The sequence below is a fragment of the Narcine bancroftii genome, chromosome 13 (genome assembly GCF_036971445.1).
Source record: "Narcine bancroftii isolate sNarBan1 chromosome 13, sNarBan1.hap1, whole genome shotgun sequence".
Classification (NCBI taxonomy): domain Eukaryota; kingdom Metazoa; phylum Chordata; class Chondrichthyes; order Torpediniformes; family Narcinidae; genus Narcine; species Narcine bancroftii.
In genome coordinates, this window is record NC_091481.1 from 67,903,320 (window position 1) to 67,917,547 (window position 14,228).

At 44.3% G+C, this 14,228-nt stretch overlaps 1 protein-coding gene across 3 annotated transcripts in view; it reads left to right on the forward strand.

Annotated features, from left to right (window-relative positions):
• The window catches only part of LOC138748515 (circularly permutated Ras protein 1-like), a 74,237-nt gene that overhangs the window by 23,289 nt on the left and 36,720 nt on the right, over positions 1 to 14,228 (forward strand). For 2 of the 3 annotated variants that reach the window (XM_069908853.1, XM_069908855.1), the window contains exons 8-14: positions 5,589 to 5,639; positions 7,167 to 7,256; positions 9,331 to 9,482; positions 10,972 to 11,053; positions 12,477 to 12,604; positions 13,012 to 13,096; positions 13,537 to 13,643. In XM_069908853.1, the coding sequence (XP_069764954.1) occupies positions 5,589 to 5,639; positions 7,167 to 7,256; positions 9,331 to 9,482; positions 10,972 to 11,053; positions 12,477 to 12,604; positions 13,012 to 13,096; positions 13,537 to 13,643 (695 nt within the window). The remainder of the gene's footprint in view (positions 1 to 5,588; positions 5,640 to 7,166; positions 7,257 to 9,330; positions 9,483 to 10,971; positions 11,054 to 12,476; positions 12,605 to 13,011; positions 13,097 to 13,536; positions 13,644 to 14,228) is intronic. The other variant, XM_069908856.1, reaches the window with a different exon arrangement.

Here is a 14,228-nt window from a genome sequence, read left to right on the forward strand (position 1 = left end):
ATCTTTCAAGTAGGATCTCAGTTGGTAATATGCCAGCGCTGTATCTTGTTAGGTCTGCTTTGTTCATGAATGAGTGAGACAAACACCAGACTGAGTCGAAATCAGGGTTCTTTGTTCTTTATTACCGGATTGTAACACTTGCGACTAACAATGTTAGTCGGAGAATGCATTCTGCCGTTATCAGCAAAATGGTGATTTTTTATACCCTTGGATACGTGCTTAGAACATTATCATATCATTACTTGTCCAATGACTAAAACTGTTGCTATCCTTTCCCTGCTAGCTTCCTGCCTCTCAATCCATCAATGTCTCTCTTATCTTGTAAGTACAAGGATGCATTCACATCTTGTTACAGCCCTGTACAGGGTAACTCCTTACACATTCCCATCTCATGATGTTTTATCTTACAATCTCCAGTTATATTGTACTTATCTCTCATTTGTTCAAAGGATAAGAATCTACTTCCTGAAAAACAATTTTCTATTCTTTTAATCCCTTTTTTTCCCCATTTTCTAAAGGAAAGGTTGTCTATTGTAAAAGGGAGTAGCTTATTTTGCGTCAATATTAGTTTTGGTATTTGATCATTTGTTTTATTTCTTTCTACATGAATCTTCTTCCATATATTGAGGAGATGGTGTAATACTGGAGAAGTTCTATGTTGTACCAATTTTTCGTCCCATTTATATAATATGTGTTCAGGTATCTTTTCCCCTATTTTATCTAATTCTAGTCTCGTCCAGTCTGGTTTTTCCCTTGTTTGATAAAAATCTGATAGGTACCTTAATTGTGCGGCTCTATAATAATTTTTGAAGTTTGGCAATTGTAAGCCTCCTTGTTTATACCATTCTGTTAATTTATCTAGTGCTATCCTCGGTTTCCCCCCTCTCCATAAAAATTTCCTTATTATTTTCTTTAACTCTTTGAAGAATTTTTCTGTCAGTTGTATTGGCAATGCCTGAAATAAGTATAGTATCCTTGGAAAAATGTTCATTTTAATACAGTTTATCCTTCCTATCAGTGTTAGTGGTAGCTCTTTCCAATGCTCTAAATCGTCCTGTAATTTTTTCATTAGTGGATTGTAATTGAGTTTATATAATTGGCCTAGATTTTTGTTTATTTGCACACCTAGGTATCTTATTGCCTGCATTTGCCATCAGAATGGGGATTCCTCCTTAAATTTTGAGAAATCCGCGTTATTCATAGGCATTGCTTCACTTTTATTTACGTTTATCTTGTATCCCGACACTTCTCCATATTCCTTCAATTTCTTATATAGTTCTTTTATTGATAGTTCTGGTTCTGTTAAGTACACTATCACATCATCCGCAAATAGACTGATTATATATTCCCTGTCTTTTATTTTTATTCCTTTTATATTATTATCTATTCTTATCGATTCTGCTAGTGGTTCTATAGCTAGCGCAAACAATAATGGTGATAGTGGGCATCCCTGCCGCGTTGACCTGCTTAAGTTAAATTGCTTTGATACATGTCCATTTACTGTCACTCTCGCTAACGGTCCCTTATATAATGCTTTAATCCAATTAATATACTTCTCCGGTAAACTGAATTTTTGCAATACTTTGAACAAGTAATTCCATTCTACTCTGTCGAAGGCCTTCTCTGCGTCTAAAGCAACTGCTACTGCAGGTGCTTTATTTCCTTCTACTGCATGAATTAAGTTAATAAATTTACAAATATTGTCTGTTGTGCGTCTTTTTTTGATAAATCCAGTTTGGTCTAAATTTACCATTTTCGGTACCTGTTCTGCTAATCTGTTTGCTAATAGTTTTATTTAATATCTTATAATCTGTGTTTAGCAGAGATATTGGTCTATATGACGCTAGTGAGAGTGGATCTTTCCCTTGTTTTAGTATCACTGTAATTATTGCTGTTTTACATGAATCTGGTAAGTTTTGTGTCTCATCAATCTGGTTGATTACATCCAGGAGGGGCGGTATTATTAGATCTTTAAATGTTTTGTAGAATTCTATTGGGAGTCCATCTTCTCCTGGTGTCTTATTATTTGGTAATTTTTTTATTATCTCTTGTATTTCTACTGTTCCAAATGGTTCTGTTAATTTATTTTGTTCCTCTATTTGTAGTTTTGGTAGTTCAATTTTAGTCAAAAATTCATCTATTTTCCCTTCTTTCCCTTCGTTTTCAGTTCGGTATAATTGTTCATAGAATTCTCTGAAGTTTTCCTTAATTTCTTTTGGATTATATGTAATTTGTTTGTCTTTTTTCCTTGTTGCCAATACCATTTTCTTAGTTTGCTCTGTCTTAAGCTGCCATGCTAAGATTTTGTGTGTTTTTTCACCTAGTTCATAATATTTCTGTTTTGTCTTCATTATATTCTTCTCCACCTTATATGTTTGTAATGTTTCATATTTTATTTTTTTATCCGCCAATTCTCTTCTTTTGGTTGTATCTTCCTTTATTGCTAATTTTTTTTCTATGTTTATTATTTCCCTTTCCAACTGCTCTGTTTCCTGATTATAGTCCTTCTTCATCTTGGTTGCATAACTTATTATTTGTCCTCTAATGAATGCTTTCATTGCGTCCCATAGTATAAACTTATCTTCCACTGATTCCGTATTTACTTCAAAGTACATTTTTAATTGTTTTTCAATAAATTCTCTAAAATCCTGTCTTTTAAGTAGCATGGGGTTTAATCTCCATCTATACATTCTTGGAGGGATGTCCTCTAGCTTTACTGTCAGTATTAAGGGTGAATGGTCCAATAGCATTCTCGCTTTATATTCTGTTTTTCTTACTCTATCCTGCATACTAGCTGATAACAAAAATAGGTCTATTCTTGAGTATGTTTTATGTCTAGTCGAGTAGTGTGAGTATTCCTTTTCTTTTGGGTTTTGTTTCCTCCATATGTCCATAAGTTTCATTTCTTGCATTGATTTAATTATAAATTTGGTTACTTTGTTCTTCCTGTTAATTTTTTTCCCCGTTTTATCCATATTTGGATCCAAATTCAGATTGAAATCCCCTCCTATTAGTATGTTCCCTTGCGTATTAGCTACCTTCAAAAAGATATCTTGCATAAACTTTTGATCTTCTTCGTTAGGTGAATATATATTAAGTAGATTCCAAAGCTCCGAATATATCTGACATTTTATCATAACATATCTCCCTGCTGGATCTATTATTTCCTCTTCTATTTTAAATGGCACATTTTTGCTAATTAATATAGCCACTCCTCTTGCTTTTGAATTATACGATGCTGCTGTTACATGTCCTACCCAATCTCTCTTTAATTTCTTGTGCTCCAATTCAGTTAAGTGTGTTTCTTGGACAAATGCTATATCTATTTTTTCCTTTTTCAGTAAATTTAGTAGTTTCTTCCTTTTAATTTGGTTATGTATTCCATTAATATTTAAAGTCATATAGTTCAGCGTAGCCATTTTATATTTTGTTTATCTTCTCTTTCCGTTTTTCCATCATTACCTTTCCTCCTTTTCCATTTCTGTTTTCTTATTTTCAACTCTTTACCAGACAACATTCCTACAACATCCAACATTTTCCTTATTCTCCTATTTCTATCTTCTTTATCCCCAATCTCCCCTTCCCCTCCTGAGTTGTCCTTTATCCCTTGTCGGACAACCACATCTCCCCTCTCCATTTGGATTTGCGAATCCACTCGCAAGCGTCAACTGATTTTGCAGTGACCGCTCTTTTCCCCCACCCAGCCCCCCCCAGAAAAGATTTCACTTTTCATATGTCACAAGGTCATTCTTTTAATTCCCTCCTTATTCTCTCTATTCCATTACCTTCCCTTATTAATTCTTGTCTATACTATCTATGTTTTCCTCTAATTACAGATACTTTCACGTATGTCCATTGTCTCTATTCACTCTTATACCTCTTTACCCGCATACATATCAATCGTGGTCATTTTTACCCTCATTACCCGTCTTCATCCCTCAGTCTATTTTTGTAATTGTTCTGCAAATTTTCGTGCTTCTTCTGGATCCGAGAACAGTCTGTTTTGTTGTCCTGGAATAAATATTTTCAATACCGCAGGATGCTTCAGTGTAAATTTATACCCTTTATTCCATAAAATCGCCTTTGCTGTATTGAACTCTTTTCTCTTCTTTAGGAGTTCAAAACTTATATCTGGATAAATGAAGATTTTTTGCCCTTTATACTCCAGTGGTTTGTTGCCCTCTCTTACTTTTTCCATTGTCTTCTCCAGTACCTTTTCTCTTGTAGTATATCTTAGGAATTTTACTACAATAGATCTTGGTTTTTGTTGTGGTTGTGGTTTAGGGGCCAATGCTCTATGTGCCCTTTCTATTTCCATTTCTTGCTGTAGTTCTGGACATCCTAGGGTCTTAGGGATCCATTCTTTTATAAACTCCCTCATATTCTTGCCTTCTTCATCTTCCTTAAGGCCCACTATCTTTATGTTATTTCTTCTGTTATAATTTTCCATTATATCTATTTTTTGAGCTAGTAATTCTTGTGTCTCTTTAGTTTTTTTATTAGATTCCTCCAATTTCTTTTTTAAGTCTTCTACCTCCATTTCTGCTGCTATTGCCTGTTCTTCCATCTTGTCCATTTTTTTCCCCATTTCTGTTAAGGTCATATCCATTTTATTTATTTTCTCTTCTGTGTTGTTTATTCTTCTTCTTAAATCATTGAATTCCTGTGTTTGCCATTCTTTAAATGACTCCATGTATCCTCTAACAAGAGCAAGTATATCCTTTACCTTGCCTTTCCCTTTATCTATTTCACTGTATTCTTCCTCTTCTTCTTCCTCTGGGTTGGCCATCTGTTGTTTCTTTGATGCCCTTTCCTCCTCTTCTTTCTTGTTTCCATTGTCTTCTGTGGTCTCTTCTTGCTGCAGGTGTTCTGCAGCTTTCGTTGCCGGCTGTGGAGATCGACTCCCCAGCTGGTCCCCCCTCCCGTCGGTGTGTTTTTTTTCATGCGCGGTTGCGCACTTTTACTCGGCTCTGTGAGCCATTGTTGTAGTTCTTTTTCTACCGACCTGAGGTAGTGGGCTCCTCTCTCCACAGCGGGCCTCTTCAGACAGGTAAGGCCTTCACCTTTTTCCTCCGTTGTCTTCTCTTCCTCTCTTCTTTCCGTTGATTTTGATTTTTCTCCTTTTGTCTCCATCTTCTTTCCACCTTTATACTCACTTTTCTTTAACTTGTATTTCTGTGCCTTTGTATTTTCTCTTGTTTTTCCCGACTTTTCTGGAGAGGGCTGGAGTTCACCGTCCGGCCACTACTCCATCACGTGACTCCCCCCTCTAAATGTCTTGAACACTAATTGTTCCTGCCTCTACAGCTTCCTCTGGCAGCTCATCCCACATCTCCTCTGTGGAGAATGTTGCTCCTCTGTGGAGAATGTTGCTCCTCAGGTCTCCTTCCCACCCCTCGCACTCTGCTGTACAAAGAGTTCCCTGGCCCCATCCTGGGAGAATGCAGACTGGCTATATTTGGTGTAATCTGCACATCCCACGAAGGCCACGGGGATTGTGAAGGGTGCTCGATTTTAGTCTTATGTTTTGCTTTGTTCTGGCAGGGGTTTTCCCATCACGAAGAACTAATTATTAAACTTCTTTGCAGCAAGCGATGGGAAGGAACAGCAGTGGATCCCTCTACATGTCACGACTGCAGGTACGAGCCCCTTTAGCAGCCCGAAACCAGCGCGAGCTGTACATGCAATGCCGCTGCCCTCGTGTTGAGACCGAGGGGAAGAGCACAGAAGATGGGCCACCACCTTCATGCTGACTCCACGTGGCTCTAGCAGTACACGCAGGAGCCTGTAGCTTGGATATGCTCTGATCGTTGGTAGTTTACCTGGTCTGGTGAGGCAAAGGTCAAGATCCATGCAGTTGCACAGAGTCTGTAGATGGAACAAAACAGCATCTTGCCCTTACATTATAATAATAATAATTCAATCAGGAGAGCATAGTTAGGTAGTGGTCAGCGCATTGCTATAACACCACCAGCAACCCCTCCCCCCCCACCCCCCGCTATCTGTTCTCCCTGTGACCATGTGGGTTTCTTCTGGGTGCTCCAGTTCCTTCCCACGTTCCAGAGATGTATAGGGTTAGTAGGTTCATTGGTCACACGAGCTCATGGGCCAGAAGGACCTGCTACTGTGCTGTGTCTGTCTCTACTCCAATCTCCAAAGGAGAGTGGAATCACCAGCCATGAGGTGTGGAGGTTCGATCATGGGGCAACTGAAGATGGGGTTGGACAGAGTGTGAGGCTCTTGAGTCAATCAATGTGTTTGGGCTTTGTTTAGGAAAGTGGCGGATGTACAAAACTTGCCCACAGTGAGCAGGCACGAGGGACTGAGTGGCCTTCCCCTGCTACTTCAATGGAGAAGTCCTGGGGTGGGCGAATGGGAACATCTGCATTCCTTCAGTTGTGAAAAGAGGTTTGAAACTAAATGACAAATAAAAATGACAGAACATATGGGGGAGGGGAAAATGAACCCCAAGGTCGAAAAGCTGTTTTCAATTTAATAAATAAGATTTTTACTTCCCTTCATAAAGAAGTGTTGCCCTGTGAAAAGAGACAGATTGAAGAAGTACCTACTGGTTGCAGAAGGCCTCCAACACACATCCTAAGGAGAAGACTGGGTTGTCTGGAACCTATCACCCGTGATCGTGGCTGGGGCCAAAGGTTCCCTTGACTGCTCTGACCCTCTCCAGTGATCCTGAAGCTTGGGGAGTCCTTCTTCAGGGGAAACCCACACGCTCCAATGGAGAAGAGCTGTGTAAGTGGTGTGGTGAACATAGATTGTTACAGCACACTACAGGCCCTTCAGCCCATGATGCAGTGCTGACCTTTATATATAAAAATATGAAACCCTCCCTGCCCCATAACCCTCTATTTTTTTTTTCATCCATGTGCCTGTCTACGAATCTCTTAAATGCTCCTAATGTTCCAGCCTCCACCATCATCCCTGGCAATGCATTCCAGGTACCCACAACTCTCTGTGTTTTTTAAAAAAAACCCTTTACTTTGTACAGATGAGTTACCTGGCAGTTGAGAACAGACCACCAGGATGTGGATGGGGGTAAGGCATACAGTGACCACACAGGGAAAGTGGTTCATTTCTCCATTGTGACCAAGGTTGAATGTTGCTCAGCTCATTGACGTCACTCACACCTGGATGCTGCTTTGTTACAGGCTGTCCAAGAGGCAGTGAACCAATCACTCGACTACCTGCTTCAGACATCACCCAGGACGAGAGTTGCTTTGGTCACATTCAATAATGAGGTAGGAAATGAGGGATCAATGCTCAAACCCTCCCCCTGTGACACCTGGACCCAGCGACCCCTGGGGAAACATCTGAGGTGGGACCATTGGTCAGGAGGAAGTCGTCAGTGCATCTTCTCGCCTTCATGGGGCTCATCAATAATGGAGAATGCTGGAAATGCTGAGCAGGTCAAACAACATCTGCGGGGACTGCATTGTTGATCGGTTCTTCCTCTGTAGATGCTACTTGATTTGCTGTGCACATTAACACTGCCACTTACACCGCTGAACCTTGAAACCAACCCCCTGGTGCAGGGCAGAACCGTCACCTCCAGGTTCAGCTTCGGGACCCTGGGTGACTTTGAACAGCATAGTACAGGCCCTTCAGCTGACAATGTTGTGCTGCCCCAAATGAACCTCCTCCACAACAATCTAACCCTTCCCTATTTCACACCCACAACCCTCTCTTTTGTTGGGACTGCAAGATAGATGCAAACACTCACTTGTTCTTCAGCACAAAATGGTGTCGTCATTTATTATTTTCAACCAACAACTTTCTTCCCAGAAACCACTCTTACCACACCCCACCTGCCTTTCCCATTCACGACACTACTTACTCTCCTCCTTCCGAGCCTCACACTTGAACGTGAACCACCATGCTGTTCCGACTCCCCGTTCCGGCCCATGCATGCACATTACATCTCTTGCGCGTTGCCCCGGATGTGTCACCAGTGGCAACAGGCTCTACTCAAGCCCCACGTAAGTATGCCACCTTGTGCCAGAATGTCCCTATTGCACCAGCCTCCGCCACCATCCTTGGTAATGCATTCCAGACACTCGCACTCACTTTAAACAGATGTCCTCTAATATTTGCTACTGTCACCCTGGGGTAAAAGGTACAGCCTATCTAAGCCCTCCATTAAGTCTCCTCTCCTGCTTCATCGCTCCAAGAGAGAAGCCCCAGCTCCGTCAACCTTGCTTCATCAGATGTTCTTCTATCCAGGTAACATCCTGATAAATCTCCCCTGCACCCTCTCCAAAGCATCTACATCCTTCCTGTAATGAGACACCCAGAACTTGCAATAATATTCCAAGTATGGTCTAACCAGAATTTTATACATTACCTCACAGCTCTTCAACTCAGTCCCCTGTCTAATGAAGGCCAACAAACCATATGCCTACTTATGGGGAAAAGGCTGGTTATTGGAACTAGGTGTGAGTTTAGCTTAGTGCATAGTCACGGAACAGACCCGATGGGCCTAGTGGCCTGCTTCCAGGCAGGAGTGGGGACCTCGGGTTCTTGGGCAGGAGCGGAGACCTCAGGCTCTCGGATTTAAAATGCATACAGAATAACTGGGATGTTCCAAATAAAGGAGGAATTCAAATGATGTAGGTATGCAAATTAAACCGGGAAATACAATGATACCCCAATTTCGCATGATCCCGCTTTTCCACGATGTGATTTTATGGACCCCAACGATCACGTTATAGCGGAGTTTCATTGTAAATCAGAATTCTGTAGATACTGTGGTTGGAGTAAAAACGCAAAATGCTGGGGAAGCTCAGTAGGTCACACAGGGTCCTTTATGTAGCGAAGGTAAAGATGGCCGTATGCACCATCCTACCCTGACCACCCACGGATTAGAGGAACAACACCTTATTTTCTGTCTGGGCCCCCTCCACCCACAAGGCATGAACATCGACTTTACAGCTTTCCATTAAACCTGCTCGCCTTTTCTTTCCCCACCCCCCCTTTTCCAGTCTTTCCAGTTCTTCTACCCACCCATCCATCCCCCCTCCCCTTCATCACTGCTGTCCCCTCCCTCCTTTCTCCAACTATCATTGCCTGCCTTCCTACCCCCCACCGCCGCCTCCTCTTTTGTTCGGGATGCTTGCCGGCATTCTCTCATACCTTGATGAAGGGCTCAAGCCCGAAATGTCGGTGACGTATCTTTGCCTTTGCTACGTAAAGGCTCTGTTTGACCTCCAGTTTGTACCAGATTCCCATGAACGTGCAGGTACCTGCCTTGTTCCAGCGAATGCTCAGTGATGGAAAATCACACCTAAACTCTGTTGCCTTTGACTGACTTCTCAGGTAACCATCTTTGGGGACGGGCTGGGCCCTCCGCACACCCTGCAGGACTTCGAATTAATTGATCAGGAATATCTGAAGAGAAAGGGTTTAGAGGAACCCCTGCCACAGAGTATCTCCGAGAGCAAAGATGCTCTCCGTCACCGAATACAGATGTGAGTATCCTTGTCCCTGGGAATTCTATCCGTGACTCGCTGGAAGCAAGACTGACCTACCTCGAGCACTGACGACAGAGTTACTGGAGATTGGCCATCACAGTTATGCTCCTTCCCTCCCATTTCTCCTTCTTCACTTCAGTCTTCCTCGTGCTCTCTCCAACCTCATTCTTGCTCTTCCCTGAGGACCGATGCAGTACACAAATGTTCCAGAGAAAGTTCCAGGACTATTCTGCTCCTGCACATGAATAACACCTTCCACTTTGCAATTGCTCTTCCTCCTGTGAGAGGACTTGCCTGACCCCACTCACTAAATAAACCACCCCATCCTGCAACCTCCTGACCGTCTTCACCGAACTTGCACGTGTTCTCCACAAATTTCCATCATCTTCTTTGACGGCACAGTTAGTGTAGCAGTTTGCGCCACGTAGTTACAGCACCAACAATCAGGACCGGAGTTTGAATCCAGTGCTGTCTGTAAGGAGTTTGTATATTCTCCCTCTGTCTGCATGGGTTTCCTCTGGGTGCTCTGGTTTCCACCCACTCTTCAAAACGTACTGAGAGCTGTAGGCCATTTGGGTGTAATTGGGCTTGTGGGCTGAAAGGGGCTCTTACTGCACTATATGTATGTAACAATTCTACTCCTGAATCTCTCAAATCACATATAGAGGTGTACAGCCCTGATCCAGGTTTGGCCCATATTGCCTGTGTCAAACAAATTGCCAAATTAATCTCTAGCTCTTGTGCTTATGTGTGATCCCTGTCCCTTCATTCATTGCTCCCCACCAATCACCCCCTCAGTACCAACTCTTGTAACTGCAAGAAATGCTGCACACACATGCGCTCACACCTCCCTGCTCTCAAGTTCCACACTCCATTCATAACCGCATGTATATAAAAGCCTCTCAGATATGTTATTTCACCACTGCCAATGCCCGAAAGAGTCACACAGTCGCTCAACATGTGGTGACGGGTCTTTTCACTTCCTTCAGATCCTGGTTTGTTTTGGCATTTATATTTCATTTATGCTTCAGTAAGATTCGTGTCAATGGGGCCGGTCCCCCAGAGAGAGAGAGAGAGAGTGTGCGTGTGTGTGAGTGACTACATATGTGTGTGAGAAAGATGGAGAGAGGGAGACCCATCCCCCAGTGAGTGTGTGCGAGACCCATCCCACAGTGAGAGAGAGTGTGTCTGCACACATGAGTGAGACATCCCCCAATGTGTGTATATATGCATGCCCGTGGGACCGGAGCCATCACATTGTGTGCGAGGGAAACCAGACCCATCCTACTGTGTGTGTGTGTAGGTGTGGGACCAGACCCATCCCACTGTTTATGTATGTGTGCATACGAGACCAGACCCATCCTCCAGTGAGAAGAGAACAGTGGATGTGTGCGAGTTGAGCAGGGTCTTGCCTTCACCAGGACAGGAGTGATTTGTGGTGGTTTAATTGCCCTCATGCTGTTTGTTGCCTGTCTCGCCCCTGCAGGTTACAGGAGTGCGGTTCCACTGCACTGGGCCCTGCTGCACTCATATCCATAGCAATGGCTGCTCAGAAAGCGCACTCCAAGGTCAGTTGTGTTGTGACGACTTACATCTCCCATCCTGAGGAGAGCACCTCTCGTGGCTCGGCTAGTGCCCCTCTCCCTCCTAGTTTGATGGTAACGTTACATTTTGTCCACACTGACCAGCCTGCCCTGTTTGCCTGTGATTGGCTCACGTCCCTTGAAACCTTTCCTCTCCCCGTACAAGTCAGAATTGTCCCCATCTCTACCACTTCATCTGGCAGCTCATTCCACATAATTCCCACCCTCTGTTCCTCAGAAATCTCCTCATAAATCTTTCCCCTCTCACCTTAAGCCTATAGATAATTTTAGACCTCCTACTGTGGAAAACATTTCCAACCATTCTAAATGTCACCCCTCACCCTTCCTGTGGTGAAGCTCCCAAATCTGTCCACAAAACTGGAAGAGTAATCTCAGCAACGTCGATCACAGCAGAAATGAAAGCAGTCGGGCTAAACGCCACCCTCACCACCTTGTCTCCCTGATTAATGTCCGAGTTAAGCTCCATCACACTTGCCCAGTTCATTGAGATCCTGCTGCTCTTTCACCATCTACTGAACCGACTATTTTGTCACCAGCAGCAAGCAAACACATCGTGCCAATTGCGTCCTCGTCCCAGTTATTCACATAAATGCCAAACACCAATGGACCCAGCACCAGTTCTGCGGTCACAGGCCCCCAGTCTGAGTCTCAACCTTCCACCACCACCCTGTATTTCCTACTATCGAACCAATTCTGTTTCCCATTGGTCAGCTCACCCTGGATTCTTTGTCATCTGACATTCCGGACTAGTCTATCATGGGAAACATTGTCAAAGGTCCTCCTTACTGACAACATATACCACCCTCTTCTCGTCAATCCTCTTGGTCACCATTTCCCATACACAAACCCATGGTGAGCATCAGTAACCAGTCCCGTGCCTTACAAATGTCTGTGGATCCTATCACCCAGAATCCCCTCCAGTAACGGTTCCACCACTGATCTTGGGCTCACAGACCTGTAGTTCCCCAGCTTGTTCTTGCAGCATTAATGAAGGGGTAAATGTCTTTTTCAGGTCCAGCTATTCTCTTCCCCAACTTGCCACACGAAGATACCCTGTGTCAGGCTGTGAGGATTTATACTCCATTAAGTACTAAGTGGTACTGAATATATGTTCCAAGACATCATCATTCATTTTCCTGAATTCCTTAGCTTCTGTGACCTCCCAGGATCATACAGCACGGAGAAAGGCCCAGCTCATCTCTGCTGAACGATGTGCCCCTCCTGCTTTAGTCCCACCTGCCTGCATCAGGCCCAGACATCTCCAATCCCCTCCCATCTATGTCATTGTCCAGGAGTTTCTTAGAGGAAGCTAACATACCTGCCTCTACCACTTTGTCTAGCAGCTCATTCCATCTGCCCACCCCTCCACCACCTGTTTTGTTCACAGGTTATAATCTGTACCGACGGACGGGCCAACACCATCCTGGGGAATCTGGAGGATATCAAAAAAGATGAGGATTATCAGTGCTCTAAGCTGTTCTACCGTCACCTTGCTGAATATGCCATGAAGCAGGGGTAAGTGTCAAGTGCAGGACATTGTCAAACGGGACAACTGGTCACATGGAGCCACATTCACTGCTGCAGTCTGGTTGTCGTCTCTGAGGGTAGATGCACAAAGGGGTGGAAGGCTCAGGCAAGGGGAAGGTATTCAACATCACGTCCATGTTTCAGCAACAAACCCAGATAGTCCAAACTAAAGGATGGCCAAGGAATAACTTTCCATCACAGCCTGTTGGGAGGGAGGGTGACCTTCCCAACCACTCTGAATCCTTCTCTGCATCCCAAAATAAAACCTGTCCAGACAGTGACCTTCCCAACTGCTTCAGATCCTTTGCTGCACCCCAAGATAGACCCTGTCTGGATTTAGCAGGTAGACACAACAAGAAGCAATGTCTCACACCATGTTTAACTGTTCATTCCAGGGTAATTGTCTCTGTCTTGACCATTGAAGGCACAGACTGCAGGTTACCGGAACTGGGACAGTTAGCTGACAAAACTGGGGGAAAGGTGAGAAAATCTGCCACCATGATTAAGGTGAACAAGAGACTCCAGGAGCGGGGCTGGGAATTGGCATGGGGACCGGGTGTGGGGCTGGGAATCGGCACAGAGACCAGAAGTGGGGCTGGGAATTGGCATGGGGGTTGGGGCTGAGAATCGGCATGGGGATCGGGGCTAGGAATTGGCACAGATAATGGGAGTGGGGCTGAGAATTGGCACGGGGACCAGGACGGGTCTGAAAGAAGCGTGATGGCACACGGAGTCCAGAGCGGTGGAGGCAGTATTTGCTCCATTATCCCAGCTCCCACTTGCCCCATTGTCCCGGATGCTGGTCAATGGTAGAGTCAGCTGAGTGGAAGGGAAACAGTGGTTTGAAGATTGGATCGATGCGAAGTGGTGTGTGAGGTTTGAGACACCCCTGAACCTTCACGGTTTTTTTTTTTACCCAGGTGAACATCACCAACCCAGCCAGCCTGTACAATGAATTTGAGCTCATTTTGGAAGATCACATCACTGCCACAAACGTCCTCCTCACCTTCTTTGCAGACGATGGGCTGTGAGTGTTTGGGGTCTGTTCGATAGCAGTGGTCTGCACATATTCTTTGCCACAGGGCGGAGGACCAGTTCCTGGATGGAATGGTGGGGAAGCCATGGGGATGGGGGTTGGGCCTAGCCTTGACCACAATCAAATCAGTGATTGACTCGGGGACCCAGTGTGATATGTCCAGGCTAGTTGGATGGAACAGGGCTGAAATCACCAGAGGAGGTGAATGGTTGGGGACAGAGTGGGAGGGATGGTGCCAGAAATAGTCGAGCATTTTGATCAGAGGATAACAGGGAAGCAGAATAAAATTTGAAGGAGCGAACCTGTGACCCTGACTCCACTGTTGCAAGCAGACCACACCCAACCCTTCACCCCAGCACTGCTCCTCTGACTGAGCCTCAGATTTTCTGAATCCAACGACCTCTGAACTATACGGACTCAGCAGCTGAGCTTCCACAGGCCCTTCCCGGTAGATGAGTCCAAATTTCAGCAAGGAAATTTCTCCCTGTTCTAAATGACCGCCCCCTTCTGTTTGAGTCTGTGTCGACTAGTGAGGCTAGAAACAGGAGGGCAATGCGGCTTAACATGTAGGCTGTT